The 24447-nt window shown below is 38.0% G+C and overlaps 1 protein-coding gene across 1 annotated transcript in view; it reads right to left on the bottom strand.

Annotated features, from left to right (window-relative positions):
• Positions 1-6051: 6051 nt before the first annotated feature.
• The window catches only part of NDFIP1 (Nedd4 family interacting protein 1), a 56589-nt gene continuing 38193 nt past the window's right edge, over positions 6052-24447 (bottom strand). The window contains exons 4-8 of the mRNA XM_045492123.1: positions 20664-20751; positions 19652-19776; positions 17671-17737; positions 14436-14541; positions 6052-7134 (exon numbers count right to left, since the gene is read on the bottom strand). Coding sequence (XP_045348079.1) covers positions 14438-14541; positions 17671-17737; positions 19652-19776; positions 20664-20751 — 384 coding nt within the window. The 3' untranslated portion in view covers positions 6052-7134; positions 14436-14437. The remainder of the gene's footprint in view (positions 7135-14435; positions 14542-17670; positions 17738-19651; positions 19777-20663; positions 20752-24447) is intronic.

The following is a 24447-nucleotide window of genomic DNA, read 5'->3' as shown; positions in this document are numbered from 1 at the left end:
AAAAATGGTCAATATACTTCTACCAATGAGTCACTTGTATAAAAATGCCGCTATGCAACACAGTTGTCTTTTTTTTTTTTTTAATTTAAACTACTGTCTAGTGAATTCAGTTCATCATACTCTTACAAAAAGACTACAGTGAGGGGGAAGAGAGTCTATGGAATTTCAGGGACTTTTTTCTTTCTTTTTTGAAAAGAAAACCTCTCAAGAGGGTATCCAACCACTTCTTGGAGACATAATCATATGTAAAGAAAAGTGACCCGAATAAAGGAGGAATTAAAAAAAAAATCCTTAGTCACTCTCTAAGTTTATTCTTCAATTTAGGCCAATCCTCTTTTATAGGAGGCTCCTAGCAATTAGCTGGCAATTTTATCCTGTGAGTCTAAAGGATTAAAGCAGGAGCAAAGAACAAAAGGAACCGATTTGCTACCCTCTTCTATCAGTCCTTTCTTAACAAGTCAGACTTCATTTCCTCTAGGGCCCTCCTTACCCACCTAATCTGCTTTCTTTCTTCCTCCCATAGTCCCTTAGGGGAAGGATTCGTAAAGGTAACATTTGCTAATGCCACCTAAACAAAATTCCCTCAGAATATACAAAGGTTTGAAAAATGGCTTCAGAAACTTGAGGTTGCTTTTTGTTTTCTCATTTTGGAATTCTGAGCAAAGTTTAACTTATTTGATCCTAAAACCTATGTAGTAGTAGGTAATATGCCTCCCAAGTTAGGTTTACCAGAAGTTTAGACACACTCTTCTCCCTCTTGCAGACTATCTAGGACAATGCTCCCATAAGGTCACCATATTAAAAATAAGCATGGCCCTGAGAACAGCAGATGTGACATCTGTCCAACTTACTACTCCATCTGTCACTGACATAGGCCACATACAAACCTCTAGAGCTCTTGGGGATTTTAAGGGGCCCGCTAATCCATTCCTTTTCCTTTACCCTTAAACCATTTCAAACAGACAACAATCTACTCTATTTTAAGGACATCCGAGGAAGAGTCCACAATCATTCTTAGCCAAATTAATTTTAGCAATTAATTTCTCTATGGCTTTCCCAGTTGTTCTGCAAACATACTCCTTCCCACAGTCCTGCTATAAAACAGAGGAAAGTACTGTAGCCATGAGCTTTGAGAAGACCTACAGACCTATTTTGAAGACTAAATAATTCCGATCTTACCCAGCAAACGATGCCCTGAAAATATTCTAATGAAAAATTAACTCTTACTTTTAAGTGTAGGTAGGTACACAGCTCTACAAATTTCTTCTATTCAACCTTCTATGGAAAGGGAAGGCTCAGGATGAGTACTTACCGACCATGATCCTTATTTGGAAGCTCTACGGCACTGCTTGCTGCAGGAACCAAGTCTGACTATTTATAATTCTACAAGATCGATGTTAGAGAAACAGTTTTGTTTCAATACTAAATCTAGGAAACTGCTAAATCACAGATGGGCTTGCGCCAAAAATGAGTGGGAGACCTACCTACAGATTAAACCCCATTTCACACATATAGCCTCAGGGAAAACATACAGAACAACCCCAAAAAAGGTTTTTCTCATATACATGACGATATGTACACAGATCCAGAGTTTGAGAGTCACCGAGTCAAACCTAGAAAAACATGGACTGCTAATTTTGCTTCTTTCGGCCACCAATATCCACTTTTTTTTAAAACTACATGCTACCAAATGATGCTCGTAATAAAAGGGTTGGTAAAAATACTGATCCAAGAAATCAAGTGGCTCACTTACTAATAATCTGAAATTCCAATTAAAATATGAACTGGAAAGAAATCATCAATGTAAAAATCGCTCAAGTTGATCATCAGAGAAGAAATGAACATGCCCAAATAACCAGAATGACATCTGAACTCAGTGACTGCCAAATACAGCCTGTGAAATGTCCCATCAAAATAAAGATGTGAAATCAGTAAGCAGATGGCAAAATTCTTTCTAAAACCTCACATAAGGGGACATTTAAGGCATTTCTAACTGTTGTGCAAAAGAGAAGAAGGAGGTTTCATCAAGTGTAACTCTAGCCAAGTTATGATAATAGGTTGCTTCAATCCTCTACTTGGCTCAGGAAGTAAGTGGCTTAAATGGGGGAAGCAGCTCTCAGTAGGGGACATGAATGCAAACCCTAACTCTGCAAGGTGGAAAATCACTGCAGCTCTGGATGAATTTCAGAGAAGAATCAGGCTGTTTCATAGTCAGAGGGCAGCCCGTGCTTAGTTGTACAGTTTAGCTGATAATGCTTTGTGTCAAGAAATCACCTTTTCTATTTGAGATTTGTCTTAGGTTTCTGACCCATTTTCTTGTTTCCCAGGCTTTCTCTACCACTCTTGAAACTCCCAGACAACTAATGAACAAGAACTACTGTCTTCTCAGAGCCTCAGCATCAATCTTTGTAAGACTTAAAGGACACCACTTTGGTGTCTATAAACCTGCAATCACACATGGATGGGGAAGTTTGTAAAACATTTCATTTCCCATATAAATGGTAAAAACTAATCACTTTTAGAACAGGAAGAACAACATACAAAGCAGGATTGGGAGAGGTCTGTTTCACACAAATGCATCTCAGTTTCTGACTTGGATGAAACTGGCAAAATTCAAGAGAATTCCCTATATTTCATATATTCTATATTCAGGTTTAAGAGATTTGCCTTTCAGTTTACATCTTAGTAATTCACCAATTGAACTTAAGAGTTAAAACTCTCACCATCAGAAAACAATGCTTTTTGGTGACGAAAGACTTTTAAGTAAAAACAGGGTTTAAACCAAAACTTGAGTGATATATTCTACAAGTTTCAAATTCTAAAAATAACAGGAGGACTGGAAGGATCAAAATGCCATGCATTAGTTGGATTACTTTGAATTTAGAGACAGGGACACTGTCCTCAGGAGATCAACTCTCCATTCACAGATTTCCCATAAGAACAGGTCTTTCTATAAGGTCATCAAGCTGTAGGTGATACAATGAACTGAGTTATAAAATAGCCTCTTTTTAGATCAGAGATGATACAAAATCAGTTTCTCTAACTCTTTTCTTCCTGAAAACCTTTTACTCTCAACCTAAACCTATTTTGCCCTCCAGGAATTCCTGGTGTATTTCCTTGAGATATTCTCCACTTTAGTAGCAGAGCCTACAGAAAACCATGATTACTACGAGGCTATCTCTCAAAGAACACTTTTTCTCTCTTTGTGGGCACTCTAAATGACTACAACCATACACATATACAAAGGTATACAGCTATACGCAAAAGCAAGAGTACTTCAATATTGGTTTAACAATCACTCTCGCTCAATTCGCCTCATGTACCTTATAGACTACAAGTAGTATTTAGGCATTAAAAATATGCAAAACACAATTTTAAGAATGCACCAACCATCCATAGGGGCTTATCTGCATTTTGTTACGCCTCTCATCATTTCTTAAATCAAAGCCTAAAAATGTGAAAATCTAAATAGCTGAAAACAATAGCAGATTCTGAAAATTATTAAACTGCATCTTACAACTTACCTGTATCCATCACTGAGATTTCACCAAGAACCAGATTCAGGTAGGGCACAGGGGCCACAGCTTCCTGTTCGTAAGATATTCCCGCACATTTTACAAGAACGTACATCTCTACGTCCAGCCTTGGCATGTCTGAAGTTAAAATTTGATTACTGGGATATAATGGAATCAGGGCCAAGTGCTTTTCCAGTATCTACCACATTAACCTTCAAGGTCGGACACAGAGAAGAGGTGGTAGGGTTGGATTCAAAACTAAAGAACACTCCATTTGTGGGGTACATTTCTGTTGATTCTGACCTCAGAATCTTGCCACCTCAGCAACCACTTAAACTGAATTTTCACTTCTCCTGGCCCTGAAACTCCCTTTCAGTAGTTATTTCTTCCTTTAAATATAAACAATTTATGGCTAAGTAAAGTATATTCTAGTAGAAGAATATAGTGAAGGTCAAAAGAAGTTTCCTATGTACCACGAATGACTCGTGGTGGGCCAGAGCCCAAGTCATACTTAACGAGAAAACAAACAAACAAAAAATTTTAAGTATTATCATTTACTTCCTTAAAAATCTTGTTTTCGGGGCGCCTGGGTGGCGCAGTCGGTTAAGTGTCCGACTTCAGCCAGGTCACGATCTCGCGGTCCGTGAGTTCGAGCCCCGCGTCAGGCTCTGGGCTGATGGCTCGGAGCCTGGAGCCTGTTTCTGATTCTGTGTCTCCCTCTCTCTCTGCCCCTCCCCCGTTCATGCTCTGTCTCTCTCTGTCCCAAAAATAAATAAACGTTGAAAAAAAAAAAAAAATCTTGTTTTCTTTAAAACTGTAAACAAAATTGACCCCAATAGTAAAGATATTCACTCATAATTTTTTAACAAGTAGATTTTAATAACTTTTTATTCCCACACAAAGCAATCTAATTTTCTGAAAAAAGAACTTGCTACACAGAATCCTTTAAACATAGTTTGTATAATTCCAAATGAACAGAAGTAAGAGGCATGAGGGACCTCTGTGGTCATAGGTAAGCCCTAGTTGTCCCTTAGTTCAGGATCAAGGGCAGTTTATTCCATCACCTTAGCCAAATAAATGGTTCCTCAGTATCCCCTTTCAAATAGTTTATATGAAAGGGTTATTCTTAATATGAAACTACCGAAGGGAGACAGAAAAGAATGAGAGAGAAAAACGAAAATAGTACAGTATAAATATTTCCATCCTAATAGTTAAGGACTCTAGGTATCAAATGGTACCAACTTGACAAGTCTGAAAAGACCTTAATATTTAGAACATTTAAAAGAAAAAGGAGAAATCATCCTTCTAAGTACTTTGAAAGCATGTCAAACTATAGATTTACATGTGACAAAGTCTTAAGGACCACCAAATATGTAGAAATAGAAATTCCAAATATTTTAGTCCTTTGAATATACAAAACCAAATAAGGCACAAGGACCTAAAGATTAAACACAAAGCGAGTTTATAATGTTCCAGTTTATGTGGTTTAGAGACCTTCTATTTTGTCCTGTAAGATAATTTCAATAGTTCTCTCTTGCATGTGTCCCGATTTATTATGATTGTTGGAGATATATTCATTCTTAAACTTAGAACACGATATAGGCTATAAAATTTTCCAAATTATATTGTTGGCATAGTCTAATTCAAAATGTAAAAATATTCAAAGAGATTCAAAGAGACTTTCATTAAAACCCCCTGCTTATCTACTGCAAAATATAACTTTTGAACAAGAATATATAACTATTACAAATAACAAACAAGTTGGAATGATCATTGAAATGTCCATCCAGGAGGCCCTCAATTCTCCTATTTAGCTCTCAAACAACCTACACTTCTATGCATTACATATTGACACCCCTAAACAGACTTCTGAGGCTGATCCCAGATATTTGCATGCAGGAGATAAAAGAACATTTGCAGCTGCCATACACCCTGGTGATCTGTGAGTTACATGACCATCTTGCTGCATGCTGCATTTGTTCTTTATATTTTACTTAGTAAGTGGAAGAAGGGGGGGGGGGGGACACATCAAATGGCTGACATTGTAAGAACCACGGGACTTTAAATTTAACACAACTGGGACAAGAATAGAAACGGAGGAATGAGGAGTCTTTCGCCTCAGCTGGGTTCTCATAGGGCTTAAACTAGTGGATAGTGCTCAAATGAGAAAAAGAGCAAAGGCAAGAAACATGCAGAAAATATTGGAAATAAACTATCTAGGATTAGGTCTAAAAAATGAAGCATAATTGGGAGTTCTGGAGTGATTTAAGATCTCTACAACTCCTCTGTATTTAGTCCATTATCTTTTGCAGAACCAATTTTCACATACATCTTTAGGAATGTACTGAGAATAACAGAAGGGAACTTTTTGTGCTGAAAAAAAAAAGAAAAAGAAAAAAATTGGCTCCAAACCAATTTTTTTTTTTAATTTAATGAATGATTCTGCATGAATCTGTATGAATAAAGATTAGAAAAAAATTGCCTTGGCAATGAACAAATGCAAACCAAGAAATTAAACACTAATCTACAGCAGAAGTTGCTACACAAGAGACGTTTATTAATGTTCTGTTGTATTTACAGTTTTAACATAGCAAACCAAGGTGAATTACCACTTGGCAGAAAGCACATCATTCTACATTTATAACTCATCGGTTTCTGCTAACACATTATAAAAGCAAGTAGTACTACAGTATGTTAGGGATCATCTCAAAAGTTCCAAACTAATTCTTTCTTTGCTCCTTAATATCTAATACCCTCCCTACTCCAGCCCCTGGCCTAATCATCAGGAGACGAAAGAAAGAAAGAAAGAAAGAAAGAAAGAAAGAAAGAAAGAAAGAAAGAAAGAAAGAAAAGGACTCTTAATAATAAAGTATCAACTGTATTTTAGTAATTAAGCTGCAATTGTCCTTGTCCTTTTTATTTTATAGTGACAACACCTTTACAATTTCTTAGGTACATAACACAGAACAATAAGGTACTGCAAAATTTAGAATACAGACTATAAAAAATTAATGCTTATTATTCACCAATTAAGAACTTAACTTAATCCTGACGACACCTTAAATGCATTTTGCACTATGATTTTGCTTCCAGGTGTTCACAGTACAAATGAATAAATTTCTAGATTAATTTTAACAGCAAGTATGGATTATGCGTAGAAATGCAGTCATAACAAAAATCTGAACTTTTGAGAAAATCCCTTTTAAAATGGCCAGCATTATACATATCTTACACTAAAATACTTAATTCCAAGTTCATTTTGAGATGGAGGATGAATAAAGCAAGATTGCCCCCTACTGACTACAGGGAGAAGGCTCATGCTATTTAAAATAACTACAAACAATAGATAAGGCATTATTAATACATCACATACTTGATTGCGAGAGCTTTTTCAAACATTAACCACTAATGATTCAAAGTTTATGGAATTTTGCATTAACTATTAAAATTTTACACCTAGGAACAAATAAAGAGAAATGATCTTTTTCAACAGTACTTTATTTTTTTAAAGAAGGTGATTATTCCTCTGTGTTCTGCATCTTGATTCACTTCCTGCAGGTGTTCTCTTGCTTCTTGAGAGAGAATTCATAAACGCAGGAAGGCCTTTACCAGAAAACATCTGCCAGAGAAGGATATTGAATATTGAAACTCTAGTTAGCTTGTTATTTTGGCCAAGAGAAGGATGTAGTCACAAAAGAAGGCAGGATGTTTGCAGACACAAGTAGATTTTAACATAGCTTTAAGATTACTATACATTGACATCATACTATTCAATAAACATTAACATTTCAGTTCTTAAAGATACCAAGGACTCTAGAACTAGGAAGAACTTGACCGCTTTCTCTAAAGCCCACGAAGCCAGGGATCGATCTGTCTCTCCAAACGTCCTAACAACATAATGAAATGCAAGTAACACTTCCTTCATCCTGCACTTAACCTCCACAGCAATGACTGAAACTTGGGGACTAAGAGACGGTAGAATCCAAGTGCACAGGTAATTTTCCTAATACACCTGAAGCTCCTGTTTACCCTGCCAATTCTGCCAGATCTCACACAAGGAAGATTTCCACAAAGGATGCCAATGATGTCATGCTGTACTTAGAGCACCACAAAGTTAAAGAATAACTGTAAACTCACAGGTATCACAGATACTTCTTTCAATCAATCAGACAAAAAAGTCAATGTATTGTGGGGCATATATTTCTGAAAAAATTTGATAAAGAAACTAATTTTTTTAAATGTTTATTTATTTTTGAGAGAGAGAGAGAGAGACATAGCGTGAGCCGGGGAGGGGCAAAGAGAGAGGGAGACACAGAATCCGAAGCAGGCTCCAGGCTCTGAGCTGTCAGCACAGAGCCCGACACGGGCTCGAACTCATGAACACAAGATCATGACCTGAGCTGAATGAAGTCAGACACTTAATGGACAGAACCACCCAGAGACCCCAAAAAACTGATTTTTAAAAAGGAATATACATGACTGAAATAAACACTCTCAAAACAATGCCCATATACTGCATATTATTTTTAAGTTTATTTATTTATTTTGAGAGAGAGAACAAGAGGGAGAGCATGGGGGGAAGGACAGAGAGGGAGGGAGAGAGAGAATCCCAAGTAGGCTCTGGGCTGTTAACACAGAGCCTGACTCAGGGCTCTTGACCTGAGCCAAAATCAAGAGTCAGATGTTTAACTGACTGAGCCACCCACGTGCCCCATATATTCTGTATTTTAAATGCAGTTTTCATACAATACTTTGAGGCATTTCTGTTTTGGCATAATTAATCATTTTGGTTTTCATGGAATTAACAGGAAAACGTACAAGTGACTCCCTATGTTAATGCAAAAAAAAAAACACACAACAACACTGAAGACACACACACTACTTCATAAATATTTGAGAAACAACTGTGTGGTATCATGCACCAAGGGAGAGTTGGATGGGCTCATATGGAGACCCTTAGCTTACTTTTCTACCTGTCCAGGTTACTGTAAAAGCTAGAACTAGCCCTTTCTTTTCTATCTTTTCTGATTAGACTACTGCATAAATCTTTAAAAGGCTGACAAAATGCAGAGAAGCTACAACAGAGGAAATCAATATATGGTTTTTTAAACTGTTCATATTTTTCCAAATTCCAAATTCAGTTGGTATTCAAGTAAACCAGTAACAGTGACACAAGAACAACTTTTCTTTAGATTGAGAGACCTCAGAATGTACAGTGACAAAGACATGAGAACATAAGGAACTCTAAAAACCAAGCAGAAGCAAAAAGTTTATCAGCAGGCCTATGTCAAGTGGAGGTTTTTGCAATGAGGCTAGACTTACTACAATTTTAAGTAACTTCAGCTTTATTAATTTCCATTAACAGATGAAAAATGATGTAAGAGTTCTTATTCATTAAAATACTAGAATTTGCAAGAACATATGATATAGTCCAGGTAACGATCTGACCACTTGCCTTAGATCATGCTGCTTCCACAGAGGTTGATTAGATCCCTCAAAGTCAGAACCACCCAACAAACAATAAAATTCCACTAAAGGAGTCTAGATAGGTTAATAGTGGGTGATCTCAATCACTATACAGTCTCCAAATGAAAATTATTACTGCTCTCTTAAACCTGGAGGCCTGTCCAGACAGACTTGACTCATAAGATGTCACAAAAACAATGGTGGAACACAACTGGAGGAAAGAAGGCTGTTAGGGACTCTGGACATCATTACTAAACCGTAGATCGGATCACTTTAGAAACAAAAGGAACCATCAGCCTACAGATCATTTAATCTCAAGAGGAAAACCACCATTTCTTCTTGAATGTTATATGAATTTTTTTAGCAAAAATTCCACTGGGGCGCCTGGGTGGCTCAGCCGGTTAAGTGTGTAACTTCAGCTCAGGTCATGATCTCACGGTTCATGGGTTCAGGCCCCGCATCGGGCTCTGCGCCGACAGCTCAGAGCCGGGAGCCTGCTTCGGATTCTGTGTCTCCCTGTCTCTCTGGCCCTCCCCTGCTCACGCACGGTCTCTCTCTCTGTCTTGCTGCTTGACAACATAGTCCAACAAATCTAACTTTAACTTGGGGTGAACTTCCTTTAATAAATTAAGAGAAGTATTAAGGAGGAGGGGGAAGATTATAGAAAGGGAAACATCATAGAAAAGGAAAAATAGCATCATATGGGGGAAAATTTTACATATCTGGTAACTAATAGGTACAGGTCACAGGAATCATTATCTAATTGTAAAGCGTCCTATCTCATTAATGCCAGGGCTTACAAACTTTTCCCTCCTATTTTAATTCTTTTTTTAACATTTATTCATTTTTTGACAGAGAGAGACAGAGTATGAACGGGGGGAGGGTCAGAGAGAGACAGAGACACAGAATCTGAAACAGGCTCTAGGCTCTGAACTGACAGCACAGAGCCCGACGCAGGGCTCGAACTCACAGACCGTGAGATCATGACCTGAGCCGAAGTCAGATGTTTCACCGACGGAGCCACCCAGGTGCCCCTCCCTCCTATTTTATATGTGGTTAAAATAACAATTTAAAATCTTTTGGGCTTCACAGGCACAAGTGCTTCTGGAGCAGTGTCTGATACCAGTTCACTGTGCTACCACATTCCAACTACTGCAGCTAAACCCTCAGTTCCTTGGCAGCATCAGAGGAAGTGGTACTCCATAAAAATTTATTTTCCAGTAAAATGGTAAATAAGAAAAAGTATGAACACGACATTTTTGACCATTTCAGATAAAGAGGTTTCTGAAAGGTATCTGTTTCTTTGGAAACAATACAGAAGGAACATTCTGTTTTTCTGCTTCCTCACAGTCACTCACTTCTTGAGGCCACCGGGCCTACATTTAGCAGTTCCTTCTGGCTTTTCTTGCTGTGGGGCAGGAGACCAGATTTCCTTTTTAAGCTTAAATGAGCTCCAAAAGGGAACCTGAGAGCTGCCCCTATGATAGCAGTACATGAGCCTCACTGTTCGGCTTTTGTAACATCTACTTTGGCTGATTAGAAAGAGGCCTTCTGGGGTCATTTCAAGGTTTGTTTGTTTGTGTGTCCTGTATTTTGGGTCACCTGAACAGAAAAGTCACTATTCTTGTACCCTTTTCCAGTAAAATGGCAGACCTTAGAACAGCATGGAAATTAAGTTATTTTTCTGTTACGGCAAAGCTATTTTAAAAAGTACCTACCTGTGTCTTTCTGGCAAAAAGTAAGCCTACAGCTAGCTTTTAACTAGTGACATATATATCAAAAAAAGTTAAGAAGTCTCAGTGAAAGAAAATAAAATCTTCACATCTTACATGATGGTTTGCTAGCACAACTTCAAACTAAATTAAATTTCCTCTCAACTAGAGAAACATTCTACATTTGGATCTAGATGAACAGTTCTTATCCCTGTCAATGGACAAAGGAAATTCAGTCCCATGGGATATTATGGCTTTTCAGATTCACTCTGGGGATACTGACAATTAGTAAGGAAGTCATTAGAATTCTAAATGCGGCTCTAAGCCTCCAAACCCCTAATTTAGAGCTCTGAATCCTCTGGGCATGTCAGAAATGATTTCAAATCAACTAGACTAGCAAAGTCAGATAGAAAAGAAAAGAAACTTAAGATGCCCTTCACCTGGAGATGCTCTAAGTTTCTGACAACTCCTAAAGCACAATAAGGCTTCTGACCCCAAAATACAGAGAATCGCAGGGACCTAGAATGTCCCTTCACAATTCCATTAGCATTAGTACTAAGGACTGCCTACTGCAAATCATAATCCCATACTCTGCTTTACATTTAGAATACTCCTATAAAACATTTCAGACAATTTTAAAAATCCAAACAAAACAATACCAATTTTTATGAACAAAAGCCACTCAATACAGTCTCTAACAATACAGGAAAACTGAGAAGTTCAGGCTTTCTTCTGAACCTGGCTGTTACTGGTTATGTGTTAGAAACAAGATGAGGAAGGTGTGCAATCCCCTAAGAAACATTGAAATTTCCTTCTAACTGAAGAATGAAGAGAATAGAAGTGTGATCTCGGTCCATTCAGAAATTCAAAGCTACCATTTGCCTAGACCTATAGAATCTATTATTTTTTAAAAAAGAGAAATAAGGGGGCACCTGTCTGGCTCAGTCAGTAGAACACGCAACTCTTGACTTCAGGGTTATAAATCTGAACCCCACACTGGAAACAGAGATCACTTTAAAAGAATTAAAAGGGGAAGAGACAGAGAGAGACAGAGAGACAGAGAGAGACAGAGAGAGAGAAAGAAGTCTGTCCCCTCAGGATATATGGGCATCAATGGATTAGGGGAAATCTATGGGTGATTTGCGCACCCTTTGTAAGGAGAACCATGGCAACCCAAAAGAATTAACTTTTGAATCTTTGGCAGGTAAGAGTTAAATGTGAGGCTTAGAAATAGTTACCAATTATATGGATATGGATATGGATAAGGATAAGGATATGGATATGGATATGGATATGGATATGGATATGGAGAGGAAAGAAAAAAGAGGACAATAGTAACTTCATAAAACTACACAGAACATCTGATAAGTCTCTTAAAGTTAGGATGTCCTAGACACAAAAACACATTAGGGCATTAGGCCAGCAGTGTCAACGTCCATCTGAGTCCAGACTTTGTAACCTAATTCAAATTCAAGATATGCCACATACTTTTAAACACGCAATAAAACCTACTTTAAATGTTTTATTTCTTTTTTAAAAAAAAGAAAAAAAATCAGCACATGTGGCACTCTTAAGGAACAAAGTTTTCTTTCAAATCAAAGTACATACTGCCTTGAAGAAATTTACTTTAACCAATACAAGCCTAAGTTCTTTGCATGCTTTAACTTTTGTAAGAAATGCCTTAGGAATATACTCTACCATGCAGATATCTGACCTCATCTATCACTGTAACTTTCTGTTATTTACATAAATACATTTAATTATACATATGAAATGCTAAATGCAATTTGTCATATTCAAGAAATTCTCATATTATTCTGTTTCTTAAAAACTTTTATCTATCTTTTAGAAGATTTTGTTTTGAAGTAATCTCTACACCCAACACGGGGCTCAAAACCACGACCCCAAGATCAGGAGGGGCATGCTCTCCTGACTGAGTCAACCAGGCATCCCTGTTGCTTAAAAAGTTTTAATGCTGGGGCTCCTGGGTGGCTCAGTCAGTTGAGCGTCCGACTTTGGCTCAGGTCATGATCTCACAGCTTGTGAGTTCAAGCCCCACGTCAGGCTCTGTGCTGACAGCTCAGAGCCTGGAGCCTACTTCTGCTTCTGTGTTTCCCTCTCTCTCTGCCCCTAACCCACTCGCATTCTGTCTCTGTCTCTGTCAAAAATAAATAACCATTAAAAAAAAAAAGTTTTAACGCTGTCTCACATCACCTGGCAAATTAATTATGGTGGGTAGTTTCTTTTCTAGACGCACACATCCTGATACCATCATGAATCTTCAACATGGAGAACTCCACTCTTAGCATCCGATTACTTTTGTTAACTATGACTACCCACAGCAAATAGAGAACAAATTAATGTTCACAAAGGGTTAGCTTGCATTGAACCAACATGTCCCTGGACTTTAAGGGCTGCTCTATGCATTCTACTGTTCCACTGCAAATGGGCTTAGTGCTCAAGATATTTGAAACCATTGTCTCAAGCTGGCTTTGCCAGCCTTGACCTTCAACACTCCTTTATGCTATAATCAAACTGCTGTCCCTTGAGCAAGCTTCATACTTCCTTGCCTCTATTACACTCTTCACTCTGCTTTAGGTGATTCTGAAATCTACCCCACCCTATCCAATTTTTGCGTATCACTTAAGATGGATGTCAACTGGTACACCCTTTAAAACAAAGCCTTGTCTGATCTTCAGGGGGTCCCTGGCTAGCCCCGTCGGAAGAGCATGTGACTCTTGATCTCAGGGTTGTGAGTTCAAGCCCCATGTTGGGTGTAGAGATTACTTTAAAATAAAATCTTTAAAAACAAAAAACACACAAAAAAAGCCCCAAAGCCTTGTCTGATCTTCAACTAACCTAGCCCCTAGGGTAGTTCGAGATTCCTCTCCACAACCCACCCATCCCAAACTTAAAGGAACAAAGTGAAGTCCAAGAAGTCCTATTAGATCTTGTTACCAGAGAGGACTCTCTCTGGTATACTCTTTCCCAAGATTCCATAGCTCTTCCTTTTTGCAGCTAAAGATGGAAGATGCAGCTAAGCTCTGGAGAAAACCACATAGGAATCAAAGAGGAGCCTTAGCAGGGCTTAGTCCTCCTCTTCTAGGCAGAGATAAAGGTCCATTCCCCTTCCTTTCCTTGGGTTTGACCCTCCTTACCACCAGAGTGGTAATGTCAGGGTGTGAACGTGAAGAAGGGCACCAGGAAAGTCTCCTGACTAATTTTAAGAGACGGAAGCCTTAGTGGGCTTGTAAGTAGCCTAGGCAAAAGGAGTTCCTCATGCAGACAATGGTTTCTTCCCATTGGAGCTCTGGGGTTTGGGGGACCTATGTAATTACAGCCAAGTGATTAGGCCTAAAAGGCTCCTTCTCAATGCTATCCTCTGGAGCTGGTACAATAAGCAGTGGCTTCAGGATTCAGAATTCAAAGATCCTGGACCCCGTAGTTAACAGCCAAATATCCTAGCTTCCCAAAGACTATGAAGACCCCTGCCTCTTCTATACTGTCAGAACATGAGATAATGTTTTCTCCTATGGTAGTTTTTCCAACTTGCCCATTTCAACAGCTTTTAATGAAAACACGCCTTAACTAAACTAGAAACTGCCAAAAAGGCAAGGACTATGGCTTCCTTACCTTCTCTATATTTCCAACTACAGAGGGCATACTCTACTCTGATCGTGGAGAAAAATTGGCAATGTATCACGTGATTATACTGGGACTAGAATAACGTTTTGTGTAATACCTTTAATAAATAAAGAGAACTCTGGTCCTAGGGAGATTTGAGAACGTTTCTGGCATCTTCCGAACTTTTGCATAATTGATAAATCCTCTGAGAAACAGGAGAAAACCTGATTTAAAAAAGAAAAATCAAGAATGAATTTATAATTTCTGTATTAAGTACACCCTCCCCACAGAAATATCCCTATTGATAGCACTATTTCATCATTTTTCTGCTAAAAGTTATCAAAACATGAGCAATTTCCAAAGGATTTCCATACAAAATTTTCCATTTCTCATTGAGAAGACATAATCTTGAGAGCCCAAATGAAAGTCTTTTTGCACATTCAGAATCTAATTGGTCTAAAAGGCAAATAAAAAATAAGATAGAGCTAAACCTCTATTATTTGATAACCTCACTGAAAGGCATTATGAAAACCTACCTTCTGGGTTCCAAAGCAGTATTTCAAGATAATTAAGCCCCCCAAAAAAGACAGGTTATAAAATATTTTTCTCAAGAAAAAAAAAAAAAAAAAAAAAAAAACCCATCCGTCTTGTCAAGGTTTGTTTTTTTTTTTCTGTCAACTGTACATATGCTGTCCACTAGGTGTCAGGATCCCCTTAACCTATTACAGCAATTCTTTTTATATTGTTTCGTTTTGTTTTTGTTTTTATAGCAATTCTTACATTCTCAACTCTAAATTTAATTTCTCTATTCTTAAAAATATATATACAAGTAGGGTTCACTCTGCCCTTTATTTACCAGGCACTGAAGGAGTGAGGCTGATTTTGTAAGTCTACACCAAAAGCTATTTACATTCAGTTTTCACCTCTTGTAACAACCAACCCCCTCCTCCCCCCGGGAAGGGGGTATGCCCCCTCTAATGACAGCTCACTCTCTTCTGACCTTCCTCCTTCAAAGCTCTTCCCTGAGTCTTAACAGACATTTTAAAAACACCTTTATGGTGATATAATTCACATACCATAAGCTTCACTCATTTAATGTATACCATTCACTGGCTTTATTTAATTTTAGTAGAAATATAAAGCTGTACAACCAAAACCATTATCTTAACTTGAGAACATTTTTATGACCCCTAAAAAATCTGTACCCATTCAGCAAGCACTCCTCATTCCCATTCTGTTTGGCAGCAAAAGTAGTAAGTGACTAGAGAGCAGGGGTTACCCCATCACGTGCTGGGTTGTGGAATCCTGGTGAAATGAGTGGTTAATATGGAGTGGATGCTGGGGCGCCTGGGTGGCGCAGTCGGTTAAGTGTCCGACTTCAGCCAGGTCACAATCTCGCGGTCCGTGAGTTCGAGCCCCGCGTCGGGCTCTGGGCTGATGGCTCAGAGCCTGGAGCCTGTTTCCGATTCTGTGTCTCCCTCTCTCTCTGACCCTCCCCCGTTCATGCTCTGTCTCTCTCTGTCTCAAAAATAAAAATAAACATTTAAAAAAAAAAAAAAATATGGAGTGGATGCCTACAACTCAGCTCCAGTCAAAGGGTGGGGGCCAGGTGGAAATATAGGCCTGTTTTGCTAGATATTCCAATTTTTAAGAAAAGTCAAAAAATTGAGACGTTTTATATGGAAACTCTTGATTTGTAAGTGACAGCAACTAATTTTTAAAAAGCCTCTGAAAATAACTGTAGAACAAATGATAACTACAGGCTAGATTTAGCTCATGGAGTGCCAGCTTGAGAGCTCTGTGTAGACTTGTTCCTAGCAAAACAACAAACAAAATAACAAAACACCCAAGAATTGGTTCTCTCTGCAAGAGAAATTCCCAAAATGATCTAAACATTGGATCCAAATGCACAAGTTATATCCTAAGTGTCAGTGTTTTTTCGCTTACTAGTAAGCAGTAAGATAAACAGAATGACTAATTGCAAGTATGGTAAATTCTTCTCCCAAGAAACTTTAATAAAGGAAGGAAATCAGTTCATTAAGTTTCTATAAATTATCTATGTTGTCAACAATCAACCTAAAAATACATATTTAATGCCTCTCCTTTGGTCCATTCAGGACTTGTCTGAATTTAGGCTTGGGGTATAAAGGAAAGTCACCCTTTTTCGTAAGATACATTTTCAAGAATAAGCAAGCCAAGAAACTATTCCTCCAAAGTAACTCTTCTATGGGTCATTTTTATTATTAAGTGCCTTAAGATTAAGGGGGGGGGGGTTATGATTTATCTTTCCTTAGAATTCCAAAGACTATTAGTAGAATAGATGATGCTACTGGGGAAGTGGGGGATGGTGTGATATAAGATTTGTATTTTCTAAGTAAAATTTAGGTTCACCAATGCATGGTCTATCACCTTAGGCAAAGCAGGTAGGTCCTGAATATATTAAGCACCTGTTGGGCATGGGTGCTACACTGTGCTAACTAGACCCATTAGTAGCGTTGCCACCAAGGATCTTGATTAAGGAGGTAACAAGGCGGCCCAAAACAGGAGACAGGAGAAAGCGATATCATAGAAGTGAGCGAGGCAATTATACTATCTTGAACAGGATGACCCTGCTATGGTTCTATAGAAATGACAACAGTGATGGTGGTCAGTTATTGTATCATAAATATTTTCTTCACAAAGAAAGAAGAAGCCAAAACTATTCACGCCACTGTTCATTTCTTTGCTTTAAAATGTCTTAGAAGAAAAAAATTTTAAATACAGAGTAAAAAAAGATAATCTTAAGATGAACAACCTGAAATGCCTAGCGTATTATATTCTTTTAATTGCAAAATCATTCTTATTCTCACCAGTACTGAACCAAAGAGTTCTAGAAACCCAATAATGATTCTTCCAGAAGTTATGTCTAGTAAGACTATACATTTTGTTTCTTGCTGACAGATCTGACTGAAGATTGGCCACATACATGCCTGAGCAGTTAGTTCAATTTGTTACAATATACCTATAAATAATTTGGGGTTAAGTTTGTGAACCCTTTTGTCATGAATACTCTCAAGGGGAAAAATACTCACAAACTATAAAGTCATATTAGCATGCCCCACTGGTCACATGAGAAACCTGAGAAGTATACACAAATGGGTTAGGAAAAACCTACCACTGGGAGACCTTTTATTAACCTGCTTGTTACTCTAATGGTGACAACAACTTAGCCTTTAAGAAATGTTTTAAAAATTATACTTGCTATTGGTAATATATTACTGTATCATAAGCAAGATAAGGGTTTACTAAAAGCAATTTTACTTCTAAAATTAAGAATATCTTTTCTCTCCTTTGTCTACGTTAAAAGCACTTACCTAAAACCAGGAACACCCACCAGAGCCAGTACTGACCATCAAAATATCCAGGGAAATAGGTGGAAAACTGAAAAATAAAGCAAACAATTTTATAGCAGCTTAGCAAATACAATTTCACGTTTCAACTTAAGGGCACACAAAACACAAGACTTTTGCATACTAATGCTATCATTTAGCTCCTGCAATTTTTTAAATGAAAATATTTTATGTATTACTGACCTGAAATGGTTATGACATATACAGACACGTTTCCTTTCATGGAAAGGCAATCTTGAGATATGATTTTGTCTTACAGACTCCTTGTTTTGCAGTGCTCAAATCTGTTTTTTAAAAAAAAATTTTTTTTTTTGCCCACATAATATTCATCCTTCTAGAAATACGTTTTGATGACCCTTTGACTTTGCTTACCCAGTGATAGAACCAATTATTTTGTTCCTATTCTTCTAGGTATGCCTTTACTTTGCAAGCTTTATCATGTACAACACAATAATTCGATTCCTTTGCCAAATAATGGCACATTCTGGCCAATGGGAATTGGGGGCTGCTAAGGTCTTCTTGCATGTGGAGAGAAAAGCAAGAGAAGAAACAGTTGTCTTTCTTCTGCTGAGCACTGCTGTGCTTCTGCTGTGATGCCTTGAAACTGCTATGGCCGTTTTCACCCTGAGGGAGGAGCAGCTGTACTAACATGCTGAGCAGAAATAGCAACTGTCCCTAATGATGTCAATGACACGCTGATTTAACTATCCTGCACGTCAGGGCTTATTTTCATGGGAGATAAATGTGCTCCACGGGTTTTCTAAGCCATGTTGAACCCGTTTTCTGTTACAGACCAGGCCATCCTGATACAAGTTGATTCACTCAATTCAGTTTTAAAATTTAGTCAGCTCTGAAAATTTTAGTTAAAAAAAGATTGGTAACTAATTTTATCTCTGTTTTCTACTGGAGGCTTCAGTGTCCAAGAATTTAACACAGTCTCAGTGTTAAAATATAGCATTTTATTTCCTAATAGAACAACAATTTAAGACAGAAGGAACGAGAAACCTCTTTAGGACTGCAGGCTCTTAACCTGAAGGCTTGTCTCAGATGAATATATATTAGCCGTCTGGGGGAAAAGTCCTTAACTTTTACCAGACTCTCAAAGGAACTTGCAATCCTAAAAATGTTACCAACTGGTTAAATAAATTTGAAAAACTCCAGCTGTCAGTCAACACCCATTAATTAGTTTATAATGCCAATTTATGATGGATACATTGATTTTATCTATAAAAGCAATAAACTTATATGAAATTGCAGTATACTTTAAGAGACTAGATTTTTTTTTAAGTATAAATTACTTCAACAATTGTGACTACCTGATAACTCCCAGATCACTGATGATTCCTCTCTAATATACTGTAGAGATAAAGTCCCCTAATGGAGTAGCACTTGTTAAACAGTTTCAGCTCCCAGACATTTTGGTATAACCACTGATGCTATTGATAAACAACCCTGGAGGGGAGGGAGGAAGAGAGCTCTGAAGAGAGGGAAGGGGGGAGAAACAAAGTGAAAGAAAGAGGGAAGAAGAAAGATAAACTAAAACTTTAGTAGAATTAGTGAGAGGGTGAGAGGAATGCCTGTTTTTAATGTGACACCAAAGAAGTGTTATCTTTCTTTTTGTCATAAAAACAACTAATTTCAGAACAAACACACATATTATCCTATTATAAACATTAAAAGCAGAGAAAGCAACTTGTGAACAACCTGTAAGATAGATACCTTGGGGCCACCAATATTCACTAGATTTAAGTATAAGACTTGCATGCATGAACCAACTGCAAATGATTTAGGTTCAACTTCATGAAGTCAAAATAAAGACAAACCTAAAATCATTTTAAATGTAGAGATAATGCTAAGCAACAACACGTGAAAAAAAAATCAAATATTCAAACTTATTCCACTTCTTGTTTCTCAAAGGGTCTATCTTTTCTGGTATACAACTTACCCTGACAATCAGGATCCACTTAATTAGAGAGAGACCAAATCCTGAAATGGCCCCATACCTTCCTGCAGCTGAGGTGGTCAGACAAAAAGACAGGAAAAATCCAATCCAGTTAAAGAGGAATGCCACTGTAAAGGCAGAGAAGAAAAAAAACAAAACATGTCAAACATGTCCTGTTATTATGGTAACAGGGCCTTCTACACTTGCTTTTGCTTAAATGGTTTTTCCAAGGATAAAAGCCCAGCCCATCCACCATGACACTTCCCTTACCTCCTACATCCATTCTGTCTTCCTCCCAAAAGCAAACAAGAAAACATATCTATTGCTATTCACTTTCAAAAATGCCTTAACATTCACCTAACTGTATACTTATGACTTGTGCCCATTAATGTGTTACACTTCAGTAAATAAAATAATCTGATTCAAGTTATTCATTGTCCTACTTCTATGAATCTTGACAGCTACATAGCATCGCCTCTAAAAGCACTGCATTTCCTTTATATCTAATCTTTTTAATACCGCAAATTAAAAAAATGGTTGCTCACTTCTAAGTGACACTCAGGAACAGATAAATGCAAAATAACATCAAGGAGGGGAAAAAAATTCGGCTGACTTTGATCTGTCAGAAAATAGAAGCTTGCAAAAAAAAAAAAAAAAAAAGGCAAAATCAATCAGACTAAGGTCTTCAATTCCTACTCTGCAGGTCAGGTCTGAGTAGGAGCAAAGCCAAGGATCCTGGCAGACCTAAAAGATGAGGCTTACTTATTAGCTCATGTAAAAATACAGCATCCCCATAACTACTTCAGTTATATTTTCTATAGACATAAGAGAAGACAAACAGAAGGAATATTAAGAAAAATGTATACTAAGTTCTGAACATCTCAATAAGAGGCATCAAATGCATACAATGTATTAAAATATTAGTTCAACTAGTCATTTTAATTCAGTCAGATACGGCCATACTTCAAAGCACTCTGGTTGGTGAGAGGTGGTCCTACTATGTGTATGTACTTACTGAAAAAAGTTAACATGAAAATCCCATCATTTCCTATCCTCAGCTGGTCAGCATCATCAAAGTCATCTCGACCCACAAAATCTTCATCCTAAATGAAAAGAGAAAGGTAAAATCAAGATGAATTATTTGCAGGCAAATGAAAGGCATCAAGAAAAATAAGGAAAGGAATAAAAGTGAGTACCAAGGAGAAAATTTACCGCTTTGGCTCAATTCAAAATAATGAGCATTAAGGTTCAGTATGTGTTAAAAATTTCATTTTGTCTTTTAATAAAAGATACAATTAGAGAACAGGCAAATCTTTCTTCTATCTCTATAGTTTTCTAAATGAACTGTTCATTTTATAACCCAAGTTCTTTAAGAATACACTTCAAAAATTATAAAGTTCAAAGAGAAGTATTCACTCAAATATATCTAAAGGAAAAATACATATTTGGCTTAAATTTGCCTTACATTCTAGAATCAGTAACCCAGGGCCTGCTGAGGGCCCAGATATTAGTAATCCAGGACCTAATTAAGAAGTTCAAATTTTTATAAGACATGGGAGAAAAAGAATAGCAAGACCACACATGAAGAGGCTGTGGGGCTGCCCAGTGCTCAACTTTACAACCATTTTGTTCACATTAGCATAAAGGTCTGAAACAACCTCACTTCCAAGCTTATTGGCGGAGAGGATCCTTTCCATCCTAACTTGAAAACATATTACTCCAAGTCTAGGAGGAACAGGACCCTGACCACCATTAACCATGTGGCCCACCTTTTCAACTGATGTACTGTTATGTGTTGAAATACTGAAACACATATGAATATACACTTAAAAGTAAAAGCCACATTTGTACACAGTCCAATGAAGGTTCCTCAAATGCACAAAAGGAAAAAAAGGGAAAAAAAAACTTTTAGGGACAATCCAAACTCACCCTACACAGACAGAAAGGAGGCTGGGAAATCCATAACAAGCTAGGGTTCACCTGGGGAGGGTGTACTGGAGAAACGGAAATGTAAGGGGCAGCTTCCATTTCAAACTTAACACACTTCGTCTCCTGTTAGAAATTTTTACAAGAGGGGCACCTGGATGCTCAGTCGGTTAAGTGTCTAACGTTGGCTCAGGTCATGATCTCACAGTTCATGGGTTTGAGCCCTGAATTGGGCTCTGTGCTGACAGCACTGGAAGATGCTTGGAATTCTCCCTCTCCCTCTCTCTCTGCCCCTCCCCCACTAGTGCTTTCTCTCTCAAAATAAATAAACTGTTAAAAAAAAAAAAAAAAAGGAGGGGCACCTGCGTGGCTCAGCCGGTTAAGCATCTGACTTTGGCTCAGGTCATGATCTTGTGGTTTGTGAGTTCGAGTTCTGCATCGGGTGAGCATGAGCCCTGCTTTGGGTGAGCTCAAGCCTTGCTTCAAGTAAACCCTGCTTCTCTCTCTCTGCCTCTTGCTCACTTGCACCCTCTCTCTCTCTCTCAAAAGAGGAAGGAAGGAAAGAAGGAAGGAAGAAATTTTTACAAGAATGTGTTTTGTTTTTTTTAAAATACTAAGTACCCAGTTTCTGACTTCGTATTAGGAAAAATAAGGCCTTGCCTAATTAGAAACTAATTGGGTTTTTTTTTTTTTTTTTTCATAAATACTCAAAGATATACTATAGAAAGACAGGGAAGTAATTTCTAGTAATGCTGCAGGTGCCTTCTTTTAAAAAAAAAAAAAGTTTATTTATTTACTTTTGAGACAGAGCACTTGCGCAAGCCGCAGAGGGGCAGATGGAGAGGGAAAGAGAATCTGCACTGTATGCGCAGAGCCTGACTCAGGGCTCGAACTCGTTGTGAGAACATGACCTGAGCCTAAATCAAGAGTTTGATGCTTAGCCAACTGAGCCACCCAGGTGCTCCTTGTAGGTGCCTTCTAACTGTTCTTCCTGACCTTGGTATCTGTACTATCATTCCTCCTACAAATTGCTGCTGGGTTAATGTTTCTAAAACACCATACTTGTCTTATCATATCCCTGCTCAAAAACTTTCACAAAGATTCTGTGTGACCCACACACAAGCCTACATGCCTCACCCTAGCATTCAAAACATTCTACAGCCTATAGTCTGGTCACAAACTCTTTGCTCAAGCAAAATCAAGTACTACATTCATAGACCCTTTCCCACACCGGCTAAATTCATGTCTGCTTTCTGGACTTTTCCTTTTGGAATGTTCTTATCCATCAAAACTCAGGATCCACTTCAAATCCCATTTCCCCCACAATCACATAGTAAAAAGTCACAGTTCTTCATGCTCACGGCACCTGTGCTGCTTAGATATTGGTATTTGGGGGCCTTTTCCCCGGCTGTCTGTAAGTTCTTGTATAGCAGGAGTACTGCCTTATTCAAAACTTTCTACCTATCCATTACAAAATACATAGCACATTGTAAAAAAAAAAAAAAGTGGTCTATACATGTTTGCTAAATAACGTTTAACAGGTTCCTAAATATGTATCCTTGTCAAATAAAAGTATTCTAAGGAGTTTTGTTATTAATCAGAGCTAATCTCCTGGTCTATTTCCATGGGACAGTTACCATATAATCTAAGGGAACTACAGAATACACATAGGACTTTAGAGTCTAGAATACCTGGGTGTGACTCTCACCTGTGCTACTTATTAGCTATTATGACTGCGCAAATTACTTAATTTCTCTGGGCTCAATTCTGTAAAATGGGGATAATATAATCTCCATCTTGCAAGGTTGTTGTGAGGACTGGAAACAATATACTAGAAACTGAGTACATGCCAGGCATGTCGCTGGCTTCCAGTATTATATGAAGACTATTTTGTCCTTAGACAATAAGCTCCTTGAAGGTTGGTAGTTTCTCCCTGGAAACTACAAGAACTGAGCACACACTACCATATGGAATCAGCCTAGTCTAGGCTTATGAACTATTATTTCTATCAAGTAGTGGTTTTAGGAGCCTGACTCCTCATAGTAGGTATGGTCTGTCAACAGTCCTCTACCCTAAGGCCTGAACTTCTGGGGCCTGTGCCACTGCACTGTCCCGGCTAAACCTCTGTTTTTGTTCTTATTGTTCACTCTAGTTTCCTCTCGGGATGAGTCTGGAACCCTGACTGCCCCTACTCTACATTTTCCCAATACTGGCCCAAGGCCCTACCTGCCATCAGCTTTAACCTGGATGAGTATTTATGAAATCACATCTAGTCACCTGCAGATCTGACATCAAGAACAAAGAGTGCCTTAAAATCTCCCACTGGCTTTCATCACACCCAACCTACAGGATCCGAATTCACTATATCCTCACAGACATAGGAGTGGTCTGGACTACTGGTGACATGAGATTCACCTAGACAATTGCTGGGGCCCTGTTATAAGTTTCATAAGTTTAATTCTATAAAGATGAACTTATTCTCTCCATAAATCTCCCTATCTACCTAACGTCAAAATATGAAATGTGTAGAATAAGGCAAAGTCAGTGTATTTCCTAAATCAGCCCCTGCTCTAAGACGTTTCAGTTAGGGCAGGAAAGTTGAGAAAATGGTGGTGGAAGTAGAGACACAGGGAAAATTTAAACTGGCCTGACTAGTGATTTTTTTTTTGTTGATTTGTAACTTTTACCACATCACTTTCAGGAAGAGGTAGGAGTTTGTTATCCCAAAAGAAAATGTACTTGTTTTTTAAAAAAAACAGTTGTACTTTCTCAAGAAACTAAAAATAGAACTACCCTATGATCCAGCAACTGCACTCCTAGGTATTTACCCAAAGGATACAAAAATACAAATTCAAAGGAGCACATGCACCCCA

The sequence above is a fragment of the Leopardus geoffroyi genome, chromosome A1 (genome assembly GCF_018350155.1).
Source record: "Leopardus geoffroyi isolate Oge1 chromosome A1, O.geoffroyi_Oge1_pat1.0, whole genome shotgun sequence".
Taxonomy (NCBI): Eukaryota; Metazoa; Chordata; class Mammalia; order Carnivora; family Felidae; genus Leopardus; species Leopardus geoffroyi.
This window is presented reverse-complemented; position numbering and strand designations above follow the sequence as displayed.